This window comes from Manduca sexta, chromosome 16 (genome assembly GCF_014839805.1).
Source record: "Manduca sexta isolate Smith_Timp_Sample1 chromosome 16, JHU_Msex_v1.0, whole genome shotgun sequence".
Classification (NCBI taxonomy): domain Eukaryota; kingdom Metazoa; phylum Arthropoda; class Insecta; order Lepidoptera; family Sphingidae; genus Manduca; species Manduca sexta.
Genome location: NC_051130.1, coordinates 6,405,306 through 6,425,542, shown reverse-complemented (window position 1 = coordinate 6,425,542; position 20,237 = coordinate 6,405,306). Strand labels below are relative to the sequence as shown.

At 34.0% G+C, this 20,237-nt stretch overlaps 3 protein-coding genes across 3 annotated transcripts in view; 2 read left to right on the top strand and 1 right to left on the bottom strand.

The window, feature by feature from the left end:
- Positions 1–4,591, top strand: part of LOC115444755 (ADAMTS-like protein 4) — a 136,120-nt gene extending 131,529 nt beyond the window's left edge. Inside the window, exons 15-17 of the mRNA XM_037439102.1 lie at positions 1,891–1,968; positions 2,741–2,856; positions 3,508–4,591. Coding sequence (XP_037294999.1) covers positions 1,891–1,968; positions 2,741–2,847 — 185 coding nt within the window. The 3' untranslated portion in view covers positions 2,848–2,856; positions 3,508–4,591. The remainder of the gene's footprint in view (positions 1–1,890; positions 1,969–2,740; positions 2,857–3,507) is intronic.
- Positions 4,592–8,449: 3,858 nt separating this feature from the next.
- Positions 8,450–12,004, top strand: LOC115444754. Its single transcript, XM_030170661.2, has 3 exons — positions 8,450–9,014; positions 9,508–9,697; positions 10,791–12,004. The coding sequence occupies exons 1-3, from the start codon at positions 8,793–8,795 to the stop codon at positions 11,075–11,077; spliced, it is 699 nt and encodes a 232-aa protein (XP_030026521.1). The 5' UTR covers positions 8,450–8,792; the 3' UTR covers positions 11,078–12,004.
- Positions 12,005–12,007: 3 nt separating this feature from the next.
- On the bottom strand, positions 12,008–19,042 carry LOC119189519 (ADAMTS-like protein 4). Its single transcript, XM_037439420.1, has 11 exons — positions 19,034–19,042; positions 18,542–18,776; positions 17,853–18,013; positions 17,321–17,632; positions 16,780–17,004; positions 16,454–16,696; positions 16,139–16,289; positions 15,771–15,946; positions 14,432–14,609; positions 13,599–13,670; positions 12,008–13,106 (listed from the first exon to the last, which is right to left on the bottom strand). Exons 1-11 carry the CDS (start codon positions 19,040–19,042, stop codon positions 13,006–13,008), a joined length of 1,863 nt encoding a protein of 620 aa, XP_037295317.1. The 3' UTR covers positions 12,008–13,005.
- Positions 19,043–20,237: the final 1,195 nt, after the last annotated feature.

Here is a 20,237-nt window from a genome sequence, read left to right as displayed (position 1 = left end):
TCCGTAGCGCAGCGAGCGAATTGGCATTATGAAATAACAGACAAGATTCAAACACCCCGAGAGAAACATTTAAATGATCCGCTTCTATTTGTTTGAGTCTTAGTATTATGGAACTAAAAATCTCTCGTAATTTTTAAAAAACGACTCTATATTGTATAGAGTGCAATCAAGATTATCATATGTCTGAATATTATGTGTCATTATTTACTTATTTAAAATTTATCTGTAATACGCTTCGACAGAGATTTATACAAGCAACTGATTTAAATAAGGCTAAAGAGGTTGACAGTTGAAACTGTAACTGGACAAGCAAAGCTCTGACCTTAAACATACTTCTTTAGAGATATGCACATTCCAAGCACCATGGTATAATTAGCCGAATGAAGCCTGCTATCAAAACGTCGACGCGCGACGCGAAACAGGAATGGCATACTGACGGACAAACCATCAGCTAAAGTGTAATAAATACTCGTATTAACTAGTATTTTCCAGTCTCGAATATTTTAAAAATATGTATTACTCGCCTTTTCCGGTATAAAACCACTGTGATTTTTTTTTTAATTTTTTATTTTATTTCGGGTTCAGAAAAAACCCATATGGAAATACATTCATACATTCTTACTACATAAGATTAAATTAATATAACATAGAATAACAATCATAGCAAGTTAAGATACAAATTACTTATTTAAGTGTTTTGCCATAGGCTTATGTAGATTAATCCAATGAACTGTAATATGACTAGCTACATCATTACAAACAACGGCCAGCATACTGTTGGAACTGTCCCTCGTCCGCCGCAACATAGACGTAGTTCTTTCCCGCATTATTGCATATAGAATATGGTCTCAAAGTATACGCATGTTAATGGTACTTTAAAATCTAAATAATTTTCGATCACAAAAACTGTCTACAGACGAAGTTTGACCTCACAGCCTCTTATTTCATAGGCCACTCATCACTCGCTGCGCCACTTGATTGTAAAGAACCCGTAGCATTCATAAATAACTGAATCGCCAGAATAATTTTTAGCACAAACGCGTTATCTTTTTATACTTTTTAAACTATTTCCCAAAGCAGATTTGTTAGGTGTAGATGTGTTTACGTTTAGTAAACGCTAGCAGGCCTAGCATATTTGTTTAATACCTAGTTTCCGTATATTTACTAGAAGGAATCCGGTTTTACCGTAATTACTACCAGATGTATAATATATTAAAAGTAAGGTGAGAGATATTTCCCATGCAGTACAAAATGTGTTACTTTGCCCTAATTTAAAAATTGGCATGGGTTTGGCAATACTTTTACTACACACACATCACACCTTTATACCCGAAATGGTAGGTAGAGATGGAAACAAGGCACCTGCTTTTCGCCTTTGTATTCCGTCCCATGATGTGATAGAGGCGATCACTGCGCTACGGAGGCAGTCAGTTTTACTTCAAAAAATAGATTATTGTTATAGGTTATCTAATTAATTATCTACGGAGAATCCTTTTTTCGTTTCTAAAGTCAAAATTTTGTTGGGCTTTATTAAATACCATTTAATACAATATGTTTATATGAAAATCGAAATACATAAGCCGCATGCGAATGTAATGTTATGCGAAAATATTTGTTTATAATTAAACTTGTACATTATTATGACCTATAATTAGGTCTACATATAATAATCTAGTAAAGAAACTTATAAATTGTAAGTAGGTAGATATGTAGATCATATTATTGTAAATTGAATTACAAATGAACGTCTAGTAAATACATTTTTAAATCGTATGAAGGTAAAATGTAGATATTATTGTAAATCGGTCTACAGAAAATTCTCTAGTAAGAACTTTTAAATCGTAGGTAAATATGTAGATTAATTATCTTTGATAACCCTTTCTCTTTCAGTTTCAGATCCACAACAAAGAGTCACAAGACACCAAAGTCATAACGCACAAAGTCAGAGAGACAGATCATTCGCAGACGGTAATTGTTTTTACTGCGAAGAATTATTTTTAGTAAATAATAACAAAATATTTTTAACGTATTACTTTAATAGTTAAAGCATATAATCGTATGTTAAGAATATTTTTCTTCGTATTTATAAGATATAAAGATAGCTTATGGTGTGACTTGCTTATAGGAAGTTTATGACAGGAACCGGGTAGTCTTGCAAAAATTACTGCTTGCCTGTACTTATATGATATTTACAGTTACGACTCTTGTCGTTGTCATATAAAATCATTTAAACCATTTCACACACACATCAAAACAACAAAAATAAATGTATAAAAAGCACACCGAATAATAATATTAGGTATTTAAAGGATTTGTTTGAATATGTGTGGTAGAAGGGTTACCAACTCAGTGTACACTGTTAAACAGCACTAACATTCAACTGTACCTACCTCACTATTACAGCACAACAAATCTTTCCGAGCGTGAGGCCAGATATAATATAAAGAAGGGATATGAATAATATTTTGGAAGTAGTACAATAGTAATACCTAATTATAGGTTTTTTTTTAATTGGTTCTCCAATGGATAATAGAAAAAGAACAAAAGAAAACACTCAAATCATACTACCCAGTTACAAGCAACCAGAACTAAAATAAAATGTTACATCGGACATAATTTACATTAAAGGTTTACAGAATTTTATTTTAGGCATATATTTATTCATATGACATATAAAAACACAGGACACGTACACGAAAATGAAACGAAACAATATTTAATAACATCAATTTGTGTTTAGGTGGTTGCGTGGACAAATTGAATACATGCGGGTTGGCGGTGCAGGCGCGCCTGTGCCACTATCCGTATTACGCCCAGAGCTGCTGCAACTCCTGCCACGGGCGATAAACTGACGTGGTAAGTTTCTACCATCAAACCACTCTGGGGTGAAAAGGACTCCAGCGACACAAAGAAACGAATTTTTGATCGAAGTTCTTACCAGATGTAGCAATTTAATTTAATATGTGAAAACAATGTTTTCTTTGATGCGTATTCTTCCTTGTCATGATAATATAATCTCAAATCCCTGATTATCTACATATAAAGTTGTTTTCTATTGGTTTTACAAGTTTATATTTATTCATATATTGTTACATGAGTTCTCTAGTAGTTTGTGTAGACCCAAAAGTAATCACAAATATTTTTAGAATGTTATACTCACATTAGTGATGCTTCAGCGGCAGATTACATGCTCATATAGGCATGAAAATAATTCTATCGCCGTAGAAGAGGGTATTGAACCATACTTTCAACCGTGAAGTCGCCAAAACCTATAAAAATAGATTTTGCCAGTTTTAGGACTTGCGCACGCAACGTATTTAATACGCGCTGACGACGCGCTCCAAACACAGTTGAAACTTGCAGTAAAATGTATACTTGTACAAACGAGTTTGGGCGGTGAACGTCTTCAGCGCGTGTAAAGTACGCAGTGTGTATAAGCCTTTATTAAACAGGGGTTGGGATTTATATCATTAACTTTGTGAACTAATATTTATTTTTTTATTCAAGGTAACTTCCAGAGGATTACACAAAAGCGTTACGATTCGTTTTGTGATACAATGTGGACGCATAGTGAGATACGTAATTTACAGTGAACGTCAGTGCACGAGGCATGCGCACATTAAACACTAAAACAATTATCGTTTAGCGTAAACAAGAGATCTAATAAACATACGAATAAAAACAACTGCAATAGAGCAGAAAAATTACGACTAAAATAATGTCGAAAAACTATGGACTAATTGCAAACGGTATGCAGAATACAAAGAAGCGACAAAAATAGATTTTCTCTAGTTTTAGAATATTCCCGCTCGCCAGAGCAGGTTATGGCCAACGTAGTTTGTATACAACCTTCACTTTGAAGCGTAGTGTGCGCGTGGCTCAATAAATAAACCCTTGATTCATGTGTGTAAGTATTAGGAATAGTTTCGTGATCTCCAAATATTTAGTCGAGTTTTGGAGTCGATCTGTGGACTGTAGGTTATATCACAAAAATATTAAAATTAGATATAAAAATGTTTGTGTTTATTCAAATAATTATTGCACAAATGTTATTGATTTCGGCACTTTAATGTTATTTTTAATTATAACTTGCCTTATAACCATAAAGATGCATTTCTACCGAATTGTTACGTATTATATTTAGGAGATTTTTAACATTAACAATTATCGCTACAATTCATCTTTTTGTAAGCGTTTGCAATGCAAATGTTAGGTTATCTGTAGATTAAGAACAAAGATAGTATTCATTTAAATTGTAATAAAGAACAATCTTAGTTTCTATTTGAAATATTACTTTTAGAAACTATGTTATTGTGTTCATAATTTATTTGCGGATTCTGTTCGAGGATCTATAATAATATATATAAGTAACGAGTTGAATTCTGTAAATAGATTATTTTGTATGTATAGTGCATTTTCATACTGGCTGTTACGTATTTATACTGTATTTTAAGTTTTAACACTACCAACTACCATCACGATTATGTACGATTTGTCTAATTGTAATTATATTTGCCAAACAGTTTGAATAAAATTTGTCTGTACTAATGACGCATATAACAACGTACAAAAATAATAAGCTTTAAATACATATCGGTGTCTTTATTTTAACCCCTTACGATATAATAATTTCCTTAAATACAGGGTAATTTTGACATTTGACACATTTGCGTTACTAAACGAAACTACACACACGTCTTCACCTTTACTAACGTTCTGCCAAATATCATTCATGAATAACGAATATTTTCACCTAAAATCGTGGATTTAGTTTCCTGATTTTTTTATCATATTGTAGTTTAATGCGAATATGGCGTGTGCGTGAGTATATTTTTGACTGAAAGAATGATGTTGCTGCAGCGATGAAGTATCTTAGTGAATATTATTAGTGACATTCGGGCGCATAAAATTAAAATTACTTTTTATTATTATTTATTTTATTCGAAACTTACACTTTTTTATTTTACATCTACGGCTCAAGTAACTTATTGTAAAGTATTATTTTCAAGTAGATAAGTATGTGGTTTCATTTAGTAAAGCAATGTCAATATGACAACGTTTATATTGTTGATTGCAAATTAAAATGTACCTACTTTAGAATTCCTCCTAAATTCATTTATCCTAAATGCATTTCCATGCATAAAATCAACAATTTTAATCATAGTTACACTAAGAAATTAATGAAACGATATCCAAATTTTAAAAAAATTATACTACTAAAGTAAAAATAAAAGAAATATGTATGAATGATATTTTTCAAATGAATGTAGAATTATATTTTTTCAAATATAATTCTACAGTTTTCAAAATGTCTTTGTATATTACATAAAGCATCCACTGGAATATCTATGAGCTTGTGATAGCACAATCGTTTAATAGTTGAGTAATTTTACAAAACCAGGTATGTTTAGCTTATAGGTAAACAGGAACCAAAAATCATAACCGTAACGTAAAAATATCTATAAAGATTTATTTGCAAAGCAATTAATAAATTCCAAGACTTACCCGAAAAGAATGGTAACGAAATATTTCTCTTAAAAAATATTATTTACGAATTATAATGTGATTTTGATATAAAAAAAATTATACGTGCAAGGTAAAATGATCCCAATGCACCTGATAGTAAGTAGAGACAAATAGAATATCGGCTGACGAGAGATGATTACCCCTCGGCATCGACACAATGCCGGTCTGCTGGAACCGGATATACACAGGAAATACATACTGATTCTGGAACGTGGCACACTTACGTGAGCCATTATAGTGTAACACCCTGTGTACGGTGGTCGCTATCCGGACGGATATAAAATACATCCTACCACCAAAGTAGTTAAGCCTACCTAAGCCAATAGTTATGTTGGCATATTTTATTCTCCAATTTTTTTTTCTCAGTATTAAAAATATCTACACTTAAAAATTCTTACCATATAATATTTTAGATTTTTATACCGCTTTGTTATTTTTAAATCTATTTTATTTCTTATATTTTCATAGTACTATTAGGTTATAAATTACACAGGACAGACTAATAAAAAAGCGACGTCTGAAAACGAACACTAATAAAACACTCGTTAAGTTTAAAATAGAACGTGTAACACTACTCCAATTGTCTCAAAAGAAGACCTTAACCTTGTGATGTGTTAATATCTTGTGTATGAGTGATTAATCACGTAGAAACCTACAGTGTCCAGCAATCTCGTTTAAGTGCAGTATGTCGACAACAATTGGACTGTGTCATACAAAAATGATACAGTTTACAACTCTAGAAATATTAAGTATTCCAAACTATAGGTCATTTCATCCAAGAAAACGCGCTCCAATACTTCTCCTAAATGAATACAGTGTGCGTGAGCAGCATAAATGCTCACGCACTCTACGGTGGCTATCGTCGAAGGTGGATGGATGGATTGGATCAGTCGCCTTACCCTGGGATACCCCGCAAAACCCAGGTACTTAAAAGGTGGTGGGGTGCGTCTTCGTGAGGAATAACTTATATCTGAATTTATTTGTATTGTAACGTAAGAGTCTATATATTAACGTCATTTATGGTTCTTACAACATGATATAATTATGTTGTAAGAACCATAAATTTTTCTCTGTTTGTGTGATCGAAATTCTCAAAATCGACTGAATGGATTTTTATAAAACTCGTTATGGAGATAGTTTAAGGTCCTAGGAAGGTTATAGACTACTTTTTACCTCGGGAAAATATATAGCGGAACTTTGATTTTGAAGTTATTATATAATTCGATATGGAATATACTTAAATTTTGAGCATTTTGTTGGATCAATTATGCACAACGCAATCCAATTTTAAGTGTTTCCTACACTATATTAGCTACTGTGATATCTAATGCATCACACTTAAACACAATATTTGAAATTACATTTTCTATCGCAATGACAGAATCGAATGTGGAAAGTACGTCACGCACGCAAGAATTTCAAAGTTTGAATACAAGTATTCTGGTGAAAACAGTGTGGCTGAGTATAAATTTAATTACAAATATATTGATATGTCTTACTGTGTTTGTATGTATAGTATACGCCTGCAGTTCAACTACGATAGACGCCTACCATCTGCATATTATATTATGTGTGTTGGGAGTAAGTACATTTATATTTAAAATCACAGACAGTAATCAACTCGAGGATTGTAATCCTTACGACTGGCATTACTTGTATTTTGTATGATCATGAGCTATGATCATTAATCGTTAGACGATCAGTAACCTATAAAATATCTACATTATTTTTGTTACTGATTACTAAAGTTAGATACTTAGATAGTTTCCTTTTATTCATAAGATCTTACGAAGTGTCTTTTAGTAGAATTCACAGATGCAAAGTGGCTGAAATATTCTTTACGTTAAAACTCCTTAATGTTACACAACACTACGTAGTAATTATAATATTACTTCATATGAGTAACGTTTTTTTTTCCATTCAGTATCAATTCTTCATGTGTCAAGGAATAATGGTTTTATCGAAATACAACAGTTGGTCATTGTTTTTGAAACGCATAGACAGAAGAAGAATACATTTTATCTTACAAACGATTGCAGTTGTTCTCGTAACCGTTGGCAGCTGTTTAATAATTCGCGAGAAAAATGAACATTTCAACACTATTCATGGATCTGTAGGTCAGTATCTTGTCATGCATTTTAGTCTAAATAATTCAGTTCATCTCAGTACGACTTAACTTTTTGCCGAGAAAAGCTACACTACTATGAAAATAACAGTTGCTGATGTTGCTTAAATTTTTGAAACAATTGCCAGTTTTCATAGCAGTCCAATATTTTTTGGCAACATCTTGAGAGCGTTTGCATGGTGCCTAACTACGTAAGTCATAGATCCATTCAAAACCACGTACAAATAATATCGATATCAACAATATTAAAGATAGTAATTAACGAAATTGCTACATAGTAAAATTCGAGTAACACAGATCAAGATAAGATATACAAACTGAACTCTTGATTACAAATTGGGCCAAACGCAGTCATTACACTGTTTACGTTTACAAACACGTTTAAGTTATTCTAAAATAGATTACCTATTTATTAAACACACCCGTTTTATTCCAGGTTTATGTGCACTAATTACTAGTTTGACGAGCTTGGCCAACGGGATTCTAGTAACGTATGCAAATAGACTTAGCCGTCTGAATGTGTTCTGGATCAAGTTCATACATTACGTGACTGGGGTGTGCAGCATTTTTCTCTCAGCGTTCAGTCTTTGTGCAGCGTTTCGAATTGAACATTTTAGCATGTGGACAGGGAATATCGGAGTTGACTCAATTTTGATTTTCATTACCTGTCTCTTCACTGTATTCGTTTCGATCAATTTTTGGATTTTTACTGGAAATATAATTTGTAAACTGTGTTGGAGTGGTAATTTATTTCATAACTTATACAAAGCGACATTAATTTACTACTTCGATCAATAATGTTTCAAACTCAAATACCTATACAATGACTAAATATGTCAAGAATTGTAAAAATGTAGACCAAATAATAAATACATTACTACTAAAAGAATAACTAACAATACACTTGCAACTTGTTGCAATCGTAATTGCAGATACAGATTATTCCATAATACGTTGATAATTTGAAAACAATTTTATGACATAACAAATAGTTTACGAGACAACTATTCCTAAACTGGGAAAACTATCGCAATCGATGGTCGCTATCACTAAATCAATGATAACGGATTTCAGATAACACTTATTGATATCTGATATTTTAGTGTTACATCCCAACCTGTAGCGTGTGAAGACGTTAAAAATGATGCCGCCACCGCCGCCGCCACCTCCTCCAGGAACAGTGATGATGGAAAGCCCTCATCATATTCCACCAGATTCACCAACTTTAACAGTTATTATGAACGTGGTTATGACAGGAACACACATAGTAATTGGTGCCGTGTCGTTGAGTGCATTTCTTTTCAGCAACATATTTGTGGGAACAAGTTCTATGACACAACACATTCAGCTGTGTGTTTTTGGTGTAAGTAACGCAATCCAGGTATGAAACTTCTCAACATTGACCTAATTATGTTTTGCCAGTTATTCGGGTCGTCACTTTTGTAGTTTTTATTTTCAATTTTATTTAACGTGCTCTGGTAAATGAAAAAATATTCTGTAAGCTTTGTTATTTTTATATTCAAAAGAAACTGTTAAAACGGACTTTCTCAAGGTTATTTTGCTTGGTATTTTTTTTGCTTGTATCTAAGAGCTTGTAACATTGTATGTATTAGGATTTATTTAGTATTGTCTTTTTGTTTGTTTCTTTCTTCTTGTTATATGCCGCTGTCTATGTGTGATTTTAGTTTTTTTCCATTCAAAGTTTGCCCGGAAAAGATCGCTTGCAGCGATAAGGCTGTCCTTTGTACATCATGCATTGTATCAATCTTAACTGATTTTCTGTTTAAAAATTGTTACAATAAAGAGTATTTGTATTGTATATTATTGCATTTAAGTGCTCATAATTGTTGTTTCAGTATGTGATTTTGATGAGTCAAGCTATCCTAACATTTAGTCCACATAGTTGGGCAAACTCGCTGATGTATCCAAAAAAGAAGATAATCCACCTGGTAATGCAAGTAGTTGGTTCACTTATGGCGATCGTCGGCAGTATTATCAGATTTGCAAGTTTAACTGATCATTTACAGTCTGCACATGGCATACTTGGTAAGTTTCACAAATGTTTTTTAATGTGTTGGAATCGACTAGGAATATGATGTCGATCGGATTTATTAATATGTCTAACAAGCCTATAATTCTAATTTGAAAGAATATTTTATGTATCCCTCTACCTATAAGGCAAGAACTGATGCCCCATATGGTTCCTTAAACATTATGGGACGGAATACACAAGGCGGATAGTGAGTGTATCATGGCGCCTTTGCCTACACCTTCGGGGATAAAAGGTGTGAGTATGTGTGTGTACGCTTTACCTTTCACTGTCACTATTCCAAATTTGAACCAAATTCACAGTACAGACTCACGCGAATGCGATGAGCAATTGAATAAGTAGGTCAACTGATGATACGTAATCATAGAGGAGCACTCATATTATAAAGAAATCGTAAGTGCATTGCAGATGGTGGTTATGCACTCTCACCGACTGCTCCAAAACATAGCAAAATTATTCTCATTAAGTACTTAAATCGCAGACATCAATCATCAATATTTTTTCAATTCGTAGCTCATTATTTGGAGGCTGTGCATTTTTTTTAAATAGTGGATACATATGGAAATACCTTCAAAAAATTGTCCCTTGATTCCTAACAAAGTTTTTCTGTAATAACCAAGAAGTAGCTCTACTTTTACTGCTCTACCTTTCATTTAATTTTATCCGTGGTGCTTTATAACTAGCTTATCTAGTTGTAAACGTCCCTATCCTTGAGGTTAAATCGCCTCCTTACATCGTGATTTTGTTACCCGCATAGCTCTGGAGGGAAGTGGACAATTAATATTTCCAACTCCTCCCTATCTTTCTATTTGATTAATTTCGTTGCGGGATAATGACATATTAGTTTTCCTTGAGACTCGCCGAGCTTCACTGCTCGGTGTCATAAAATTCGTGCCACTGCTGATCCCGGCTTACAGGAGTTGTAGTGGTGGGTGTGAGGGCGGGAAAGTCTCTGCTCTACTTAAAACCCAACTTGTATACACTAACAATAAATAGTTTATATTAGGTACTTACACACTTGGGTAGGAGAAAGTGCTATAGTAGACGGCGATAGGCTGATTGATTAATTGACTTTATATGTATTTTCAGGTTTCATCGCATTCATACTGACAGTTGTGAGTCTCGTTGGAGGAGTTATGAACTTGATATTCCCGAAGCATCTCTCTACTCTGCTATTCCGACTAGTACACATTTGCGTAGGAATTTTAACGATATCTGTCGCATTTCTCTCATTATGCTTTGGCTTCAATGATTTGTACAGAACCCTTCTAGGTGATATAAACGCTAATCTATCTATATCATTAACTATTATGGCTCTGTGTGGAGTTTTATCGTTTACTATGCTTAATTTGGTGAAAAAATTTAATAGGCGTTAAATTGCTAAAAGCATATTTAAGGCCCTCGGCCGAGCAAACGGTCTTGGGCACTCGTTCTGTACATTTACACCAAATGAGTTACTGGCGGAAATATGCACATAAATAAAAATTGGTAATTTTGAAATTGTTAAACTACCAAATGCTATTTATTCAATGGTTCATCTTATAGTATTGGTTGCAAATTAAAATGATGTGTATTTATTTTAGGAGGTAATGCATGGTAACAACAATTTTAGGCATATTTTCACTATGAAATGAATGATATGATATTCACATTACAATGGATTCGAAGTAAACTTTTGTATCTGGAGAAATAGCAATATTCACTTTTTAGCGTTTCTTCTGTTTATCAAACCCTTTTAATTCAAAAGTTAATAAATGAAAAAAAAAAATACAAACTTAAATTAAAAATCATTTATTAACATCTTTTTTATGGTTTTGGTAGTAAACAGTGCCTTAATAACGAAACGTTAAAAAAGTGGATATCACTATTTTTTCAAATACGATAGTTTACTTAGGAGCCATCGATTAGAAAAAAATTTAATCCACTAAAGTAAAATAACACTGTAGATATATCTTTTTTCCTTTATACATAAATTTCGAACAAATCAGCTTCTACTAATATGGTTAGTGCGTCAATTTGATGGCCGCCTTAATACATACAAATAGCATCTAAAAATTAAGCATTAAACGTTTTAATGTAAATAATATACATTATTTAGTAGTTGTGCCTAAATGTAATAAAAAGTATGTAACTGTATTTAAACAAACAAATCTGTATATTTTAATCAATATACAGATATTGTTTTAATTGTATATCATGAAATATTGTATGTCAACATGCTACTTTTAGCATATTGTTCATAAATGTTGAAATTTGAACACTACGGGTTTAAAAATAAGGTTAATAAATGAAAATAAAAACTTCCGTGTGTTTAATCTATTTTACTGTTCATGACTTACTATGTACAAACGCTCATCGTACACGCATAAATATAATTTAAGAGAATTACATTGAATATATATTGTAAGACTATTTTACGTCATGATTTCATATTTTTTTATTATCTAATCTTAATAAAATCATATTCTATAAGTATGCTTATATTAAATATCACACCAATAAGCAAAATAGATACTTTAATGTTAAAAATATATGAAATGTTACCAAATATGATATGTACAAGATAATTAATCAAATAAATGGCAATGCTAGTTGGCAGCGAGCTATAAATGTTAATATTGGAGTTAATATTTATTTGAGAAAATTCGGATGCGAATTTTGCGTAAATTTTGAGGTCTATTATTGCAACGATCTAAAACCTTTTATTGGGTTCAGTTAATATTACAATTAAGATGTCAATACTGTTTGCACTGATTAGTCAGAATTTGATTTAAAGGCTAAGTTAAATTTCTTAAAGCTAATTAATAAGCAAATAGGAAGAACGGAGCTGTACAAATGCACCAATAAAATCTGGTGGATTTTTTTTCTATAACTTCATTGGAAATTTTATCTTATGGGTCTATGCAAAAGACTTATTTTACATGACAACGCGCCTAAAATTTGCTGAGCGCACAATATATCAAAGCGATGGCTCCTAAATAAACTATCGTATCTGAAAACATTGCGACATTCACATTTTAGCGTTTCGTTATTAAGGTATTGTTTAATACGAAACTCATTCCATTCAAAAGTTAATAAACGAGAAAACACTTTATTAACAATCATTTACTACCTTTTTTAATGGGTTTTGGTAGTAAACTGTACCTACATAACAAAACTGTAAATAAGGGAATATCGCAATTTTGTCAGATACGATAGTTTACTTAGAAGCCATCGAAATATAGCATCGTCGGTGGAAAAAAATCGACGGAAACGTCCTGAAAATACCAGATTAAGAGATTGCATGTTAAATGTAATGGCTGTTTTAGACTCTGCAAGAATCGCAGCAGTTCTGAATATAATATTTGTAGTGACAAAGTCGAGCTTGCACCGCTAGCATGCAGTTGGGTAGTTTATCTTCACAGTCTGAAAGAAAACACATATATATTCCATAAAATGTAATAAATAATACCAGGCTTGTATTATATATTGCCCATTGCTGAGCACAGAAATCTACTACTAAGAGGGTTTTAGGTCTTAATCTCCACAACGCTGGTTTAGTTCAGGATGGCAGACTTCATATACCCTCGAAATTATTATGGAGAATACTTAGATATACAGGTTTCTTCACGAAGTTTTCCTTCCTCGCTAAAGTAAACAATACACGCGTAACATCGAAAAGTCAGTGGTGTGCGTCTTTGGTTTCGAACATGCGAACCTTTGTCTCGGCACGCCGTTCCATTTCCAACTAGGCTATCATTCACTTCATATATTCCATACAATAATTTTATTTGAAGACAAGGTTTGTTAGACCTTGTAGCATGAAATAAGACAATAGATCTTAATTAAATTCAGAACTTTATTTTATAATATATTTCTAGTGAATTAGACGATACGAAGTACCAACTGAAACTTTACCTTTTGTTCTAACACCTCTAGCAGTGTTAATCTGCGTGCTGGTGCCTTCATAACCCGATACTTTTTGAGACTCTGGAAATATTTAAACACTATGTCAGATTACATAGGTAAGTACAATTATTTTTTTGACCCGAAGGTGCAAATTAACTAACCAAATAAAACAAAAATTATAAAAATACTTGTTCCACACGTACGCAGCGTAAAAAGTCAAAAGTAAGTAGTAGTAGTAAACGACTGCAGACCGAAGAACGTAATGGTACACTCAGAATAAATTTTCTACAGTAAAGTACAGTAAGTCTGTAGAATCAATAAAATCATTCGCGATTTGCAGCTGAATTAAACGGTACAAATTTATTTATACTAATATTATAAAGAAAAAAAGTGTGTCAATTTGTTTGTAGGGACTAATATCTGGAACTACTTGATTTTTTTTTCAATAGGACGCTGCATTACTCCTGAGTGCTACAGGCTTTTTATCCCAAGAAAATATAAAGCAAGACTTTTATCCCGAAAGAACTATTACACACACTTACAGCAACTTATTCGATCTAGGAATACTTTCATAGCATATGCCAGCAAATGACTAAGTGAGCGATGTTAAACGACCTCCACCATCTACAATCCTAAAAAGGAATTACGTATGTGTTACGGGCCCGGACTTGGGCTTTCAGGAATCTAACTCCCAAATCATCATTATCATTCGTTGAAGAACTATAAACCCTAATTCCTTAGAATAAGATTAAAATTGAAACTAATTGCACACCTATGAATAGATTAGGGAGCAAGATAAATTAAACCCTAATTCCGGACATTAAGTCTCAACCACGACATACCTATAGTCAGATCAGGTGGCAAGGTAGATAAATTGGAGCAGCTCAGCTCGCAAGTCCGATGAGATTGAGGCGGAGATTCCTTGCAGTCTGTCTCGCCACTCTCTCCATCGATTTCCTCGTGGGTGCACACCACTGTTCGTCTTTGCACTCCCACAGTAAAGGAACAATTGCCCATGCACTGAAAATGGATTATTTTGTTTTATAAATATCTCAACACTGTATCAAGTCATCGATGCTTACTCGATTTTTGTTGAATGGCATTTATCATCTTTGCACTCCGACAGTGAAGGAACAATGTCCCATGCACGGGAAATGGATTATTTTATTTTATTAATATCTGAACATAATATCAGATAATCGGTGTAAACAAGTCATACAAAAAAGTGCTGTACATGTTCTAATATATAAAAACTACTTCATACTACGCCGATAGAACCTATTTACTTACGCTGTAAGTGTCTTAAATTTTTTGGTATAAATCATTTTAATAAAACGGTTTAAATATTTACAAAAATCTGAAATCTTCTTGTTGCATAGTAATTAAAACAACTTTAGATTTCATCTAAGATGTCATATAAATTTAAATGTGTTATATAAACGTCCTTTTTATAAACCTTGATACTCAGAACTAATAGAGCCATGTTATCTAGACACTCTTCTTCAAGATGCAAATCTAAAATATGATACGCGGACGTGTCAGAATCATTTACGATGCACAAATAGATGTCATAACAATTCAACATCGTGCAGGATTGATTCAATCTTTTAATTTACGCGACCTCGGAATAGGTGGGCTCAATGAAATTGAGACCTGGGTTCATTGAACAGTGTCACATTATATTAATACTAACGAGAAGTAACAACACGCTCCGTTAATTAGAGTATCAATCACAAGGCGCTGAGTTCAATTAATAATGGAAACGCTTAACGCAACACCACATTCATTAGCGTAGGTGTTATTTTGTAATTTATCGACGAGATATACTTGGAAAAAATTACACCAGTGCCCTACCGCGTTTAGGTAGTTAATTTCAATAAAGTTGTTATTATTTTTAATGAGTATATATTTGACTATATTGTATTTAAACCAATTAAAAATATTAAAATATTATGTCAATAAATGCACACATCATTTGTCGTCGTGTAAATAAATTCTATTAAACATGTTAACCTCTAATTTTGATCTACTCTCTATAGGTGACATGTCAAAGTCCCTAAATTATTCGTTCGCTAAAACTTAATTAAATATTTAAACATGATACCATAAAAAATCTCTACAAGCAATTCAACACTACACCTAACTTTCCAAACATTATTACAAATTACAAAATCGATTTACCTGGCTCCAATCGCTGAAGTACCAAGTAGGAGGACACTCGCCTCCGCAATCCCTCTCGTGATCTGGTCTCGGCTCCTTGCAAGCATTGTTCCTGAGGCGCCTTCCAGTGCCACCAATGCACAACACACTGCGTACTTGTTTTCCTCCGCATTTGGCTGAGCATCTCGACCATTCGCCTGGCAAAAAAGCAAAAGTATATACGTCATATAATAAAATCTATTTACTTAAATTGATGCTTAAGATAGTTAGTTCAAATAAAAACCAATTATTTAAAATAAAAAAAAAATATTTTAATGTAGATACTATTTTAATCACTGTTGTATAAAATAGTGCAGATATTTCAAAATTCACTGTACAAGATTACTTACTCGTAAACCATTGACCTTCGAGAGGCTCGCAAGGCAAGCGCAGGGTGCATGTACGAGTTGCTTCAGGCTCTTTCCTCGGAGCACATCCTGAAGGATCAGCACAACGCACATTCCGCGTCTGGACTCCACCTCCCACGCACCATCCTGTACACTGAATATTACCAGATTTCAATAACAAAAGTTTACCATCGTATTAGTCATCCAAAAAACTGTAAACCATTAACGATGAATCAGCTAAGAGGTTGAAATGATGTCACTGCCGTCATACAATATAACTGTTTAAACTGTTCTGTAAACAAAGAAAAAGCAACGTACCTCGGACCACTCCGTGTAAATCCATCCAGCTGGTGCATTAAAACTGTATTCCGGGCCAATGTCGATGTCGGAGGTGTTGACAGCCACGGTGTAGACAGGCCCTTCGCGAAAGGTGTCTGTATGCTCCCGTTGCGTCGGTCGTTTCGTTTCGATATGCCTCATGCCGTAGTTGTCGTCGCATCTCGGTATGTCGCATGGTTCTGTCGTTGACGGTTTCGGCGGCAGGCATTTTTGATCGCTTATCTATAAATACAAAACAACTAACCCATAAACAAAAGAGCAAAATTTTTTAAATCTTGTTTTTGAATATTCAAGTATTTATTCACCTTAGTGATACCCCTTGCATGATCCTGGACGCAACCAACGATTCTAGTTCTTGATGCGGGTCCGCAGCGAGGACAAGCTGACCACGCAGCTGCCCTCCATCGTGGTGGACACACCGTGTTGCCACATCGTCGTCTGCGGCCGGCAGGCGGAGATCCCGCGCAGTGAACTGAAGATACTTCTCTGTCTGACCCATTGGTGATTTCCACGCAACGATACTTTCCCAACTGGAATTGTTATTAGCTTTCAATCTTAGTTCTATGTCTAATAATAACTTGTAACTATCTATAAAATTGCTTTATTGTTCCAAGCCATACAATGTCTTAATCATCGGCTCCAAGTGTAATAACAACAAACCGCAGATTTTCTCATTTATGGGCGATAAATAATTTCTGTGTCATAAGCTATAATTATAATAACGCCACCTAACTATCTACCTAACTATCTTCCATATGCGTCACGTCAGTTGCTATATTAGTAATAATAGTATTCAATTTTATCATATTTTTAGTAGTATTTGAATATCACATTTGGTTTCTTTACCTGTATACCGCCACCACAACTCCGCGTACATTGTGTGTATGACAAAATCTTCCACGCAAATCTTCGGTTGGCACCAGAATTTTCGTCTAGAGAGTGATTAGAATCTTTCTTAGACATGCTAGTTAAATCTGGATGCCTAGGAACTCCGAGACTTCTGGAATGAGCATCGAAGTTATGATGTCGTCTCGTATGTTTAGTAGTAGCTGTTGAAGGAATGTCTGGTAGGTCGGCGACTGAAGCTGATTTATCATCACCCGTCGCTTCAGTAAAATACTCGTACTTAATACTTGGATTTGGTTGCGTGTATAATATCTGCGAATTGTAAATACATTATTGTAATATCTTCGAAACCAAGTCCAAATTCATATATGAATTTACATCAACGTAAGCGTGAGCGTATGACTAATGCAAAGGCAATGTATAAGCAAAAAGATTACAAAAAATTTTTTAGCAACACCCTAGGAATGTGGCTCTGGAATATTTTATAATCTTTTAGGTAGCTTTCTAAGAATCATTGCACAGGGACGCTAACCATGATGTCGATGGGATAGTGTATGGGCCCGTGCGCGTAGATGACGTCAAGCCCGGCGCCGCGGGAGTAGACGAAGCGCGCGCCCGCCGCCTCGTAAGTGCCCGGCGCGCTCACCGCAAACTCACCATTCATTATATACGAACTGTTCGATATTTTCAAGGCTGAAAGTAAAGAACTATTTTTCAACCACTAATATGTTTACACAACGAAATAATAATATATTTTATTGCTTATTTACACAAAGCCATCACCATTAATTACGCAAATCGAGTTACCACCTGTCGTACAAATTGATTCAGCAAAACCAAGGTGAATAGAGTTCGTCATCGCACAAAACAAAGTGACCGGCGGTATTGTGACCAGTGGCAAATGATTTACAGCCCGCGTTGCAGACGACATTGTTGACTGACGAGTGATCAGGCTCACGTTCGCGGCCCATTTGCTTTCGTCAAAGGATAATTGACTGCATTGTGTACTACCATATAAAAGTCTAAATAGCATAGACCTCTGTGGGCTATAATTAATTTATATTACATGAGCTTTTGCCAACAACTCCGATTGTTAATTCAAATGTAATAGTAATAAATATGTTCCCAATTATATTTTCGAATGGACGTTGTCAATGCACAATGCAGATTCTATACATATTGCTCAACAGAATTGGATTTATTGCTCGCGTCTAGGCTTACCGATATAGTTTTCGCTAGCTACGATTTCGGAGACGTTTAGCCGGCAAGCACCAGGAGGCACCGTTGTGACGTAGGAGTAACCTAGAGGTAGCCTCGGTCGAGAGAAGAGTCCTGAGACCAGTCGCCGGCCACAACGCATTTCGTGCGCCCCATTCCCTGCTAAAACTGATTCGTGCCCCACCACCTGCAAAATAAAATACTCTTCTAAATATTTTAATACGAGTGTCGACGTTAACTAGGGACTCACTGTATATCTTTATTTATTTTTTGGAAAATCACTCCCATTAATGAATTAATTGAAATGGAAAATTTTGAATTTGTTCTGCTACTTTTGTGACTGATTGTACAAGGTTATAAGAGCCACTACGAAACAAACAAAGAAAATAAATAATAATAATTTCGTTACACAAAACACATTTAAGAGGCGACAGTGCGATGCCAATAGATAAAAACCCAATCATCACACAATGGCTAGAGAACATAATAGATTACCCACGACATATTGTTCCACTGTTTATTTAGTGATGGTTGCTAAGATTTCATGAAACGTATTCAATATTAGAACAGTGTCTCATAAACTGGACGCCTCTATTCCCATAAGAGAAGAAGAAGCGCATGCGCAACTATAAAGCTGAGCTAATTTTTGTCACATAATGAAATAAGCGACAATAGGGTACCGGACTCATTTTTGTTCTTTACTATTATCAAATATTTACATAATATAAATTATAACACAGCAGGAATTATTAAAATCCGGTAAAAATCAACAAGTTATAAAAGTCTTTGAATTTCGGTGGAAGGGGTAATTAACAAGAAACAGAAAAGAGACGAAATATCCACATGTGACGTCATCGGGAATTACGACGAGTGCAAAAAGAGATGAAGCGATATCCCCACATCGCGCCCACTTCTGCACATTACAATATTTTAAATATGAATTACTCGCTCATTTTTTAACCAATTGTTATGCAGTTTTCGCCGGGGTGTTTCTTTTTCGTATTATTAACCATTACATATAGAATAATGTACAAAATCAAGCACAGGCCGGTCCCCTATTCCAATATTGGACACGTTGGTTGAATTTTATCAAATGGAAAAGTGAGACGAAATTTGAGTAGTCGAAAATATTGTACAGACCTCTACTGGTTTTATGTACCAAGTACTGATTAGTTGTCTTTTAGGCTACAACATGTTTACACGTTGTATGTGCATTATGATCAATATTTATTGGTAATAATTTTAAAATAAATCGATAATTTTAGTTTCTATCAGGGTACTTAAACACTTTAGCCTTACTGAAAATATGAAGTTCTTTTGGATTCAGTATTATGTAGGCGTAGAAATAAATATAAATTAGCAACCCAGGAAGTAATAAAGGAAAATACTAGTTAATGCGACGAGTTAAATTGTACTAGATGCAAATGCTACATCGGCGACAGGGCAGATCGTATCGAATGAGATTAAGCTGTCGCCGACACCTCGAATGAAGAATGTGTGATTTGCTAGACTGCCAACAACGGTAGAATTAACGCTTTCTATTTAAATACGTTTTCTAATGAAATTGCTTCCCTTGCGTATTAATATATTTGAAAAATAAATGCTGGATTTATAGCAAGTCTTGACTGAGTTTCAAATATAACCGAATAGATTGTAAATTTATCATGATTTACATATCTTGTGGAACTTTGAAGCTTTG

What these genes read in the sequence shown, in the direction of transcription:
- LOC115444754 (XM_030170661.2), top strand. Translation starts at nt 8,793, where the DNA reads ATGATGCCGCCACCGCCGCCGCCACCTCCTCCAGGAACAGTGATGATG. An exon ending in TTCAGCTGTGTGTTTTTGGT is followed by an intron (nt 9,015 to 9,507) that starts GTAAGTAACGCA and finishes TTGTTGTTTCAG; the next exon opens with TATGTGATTTTGATGAGTCA. An exon ending in GTCTGCACATGGCATACTTG is followed by an intron (nt 9,698 to 10,790) that starts GTAAGTTTCACA and finishes ATGTATTTTCAG; the next exon opens with GTTTCATCGCATTCATACTG.
- LOC119189519 (XM_037439420.1), bottom strand. An exon ending in TTTACACGGAGTGGTCCGAG is followed by an intron (nt 16,290 to 16,453) that starts GTACGTTGCTTT and finishes GGTAATATTCAG; the next exon opens with TGTACAGGATGGTGCGTGGG. An exon ending in ACTTCAGCGATTGGAGCCAG is followed by an intron (nt 14,610 to 15,770) that starts GTAAATCGATTT and finishes ATCCATTTTCAG; the next exon opens with TGCATGGGCAATTGTTCCTT.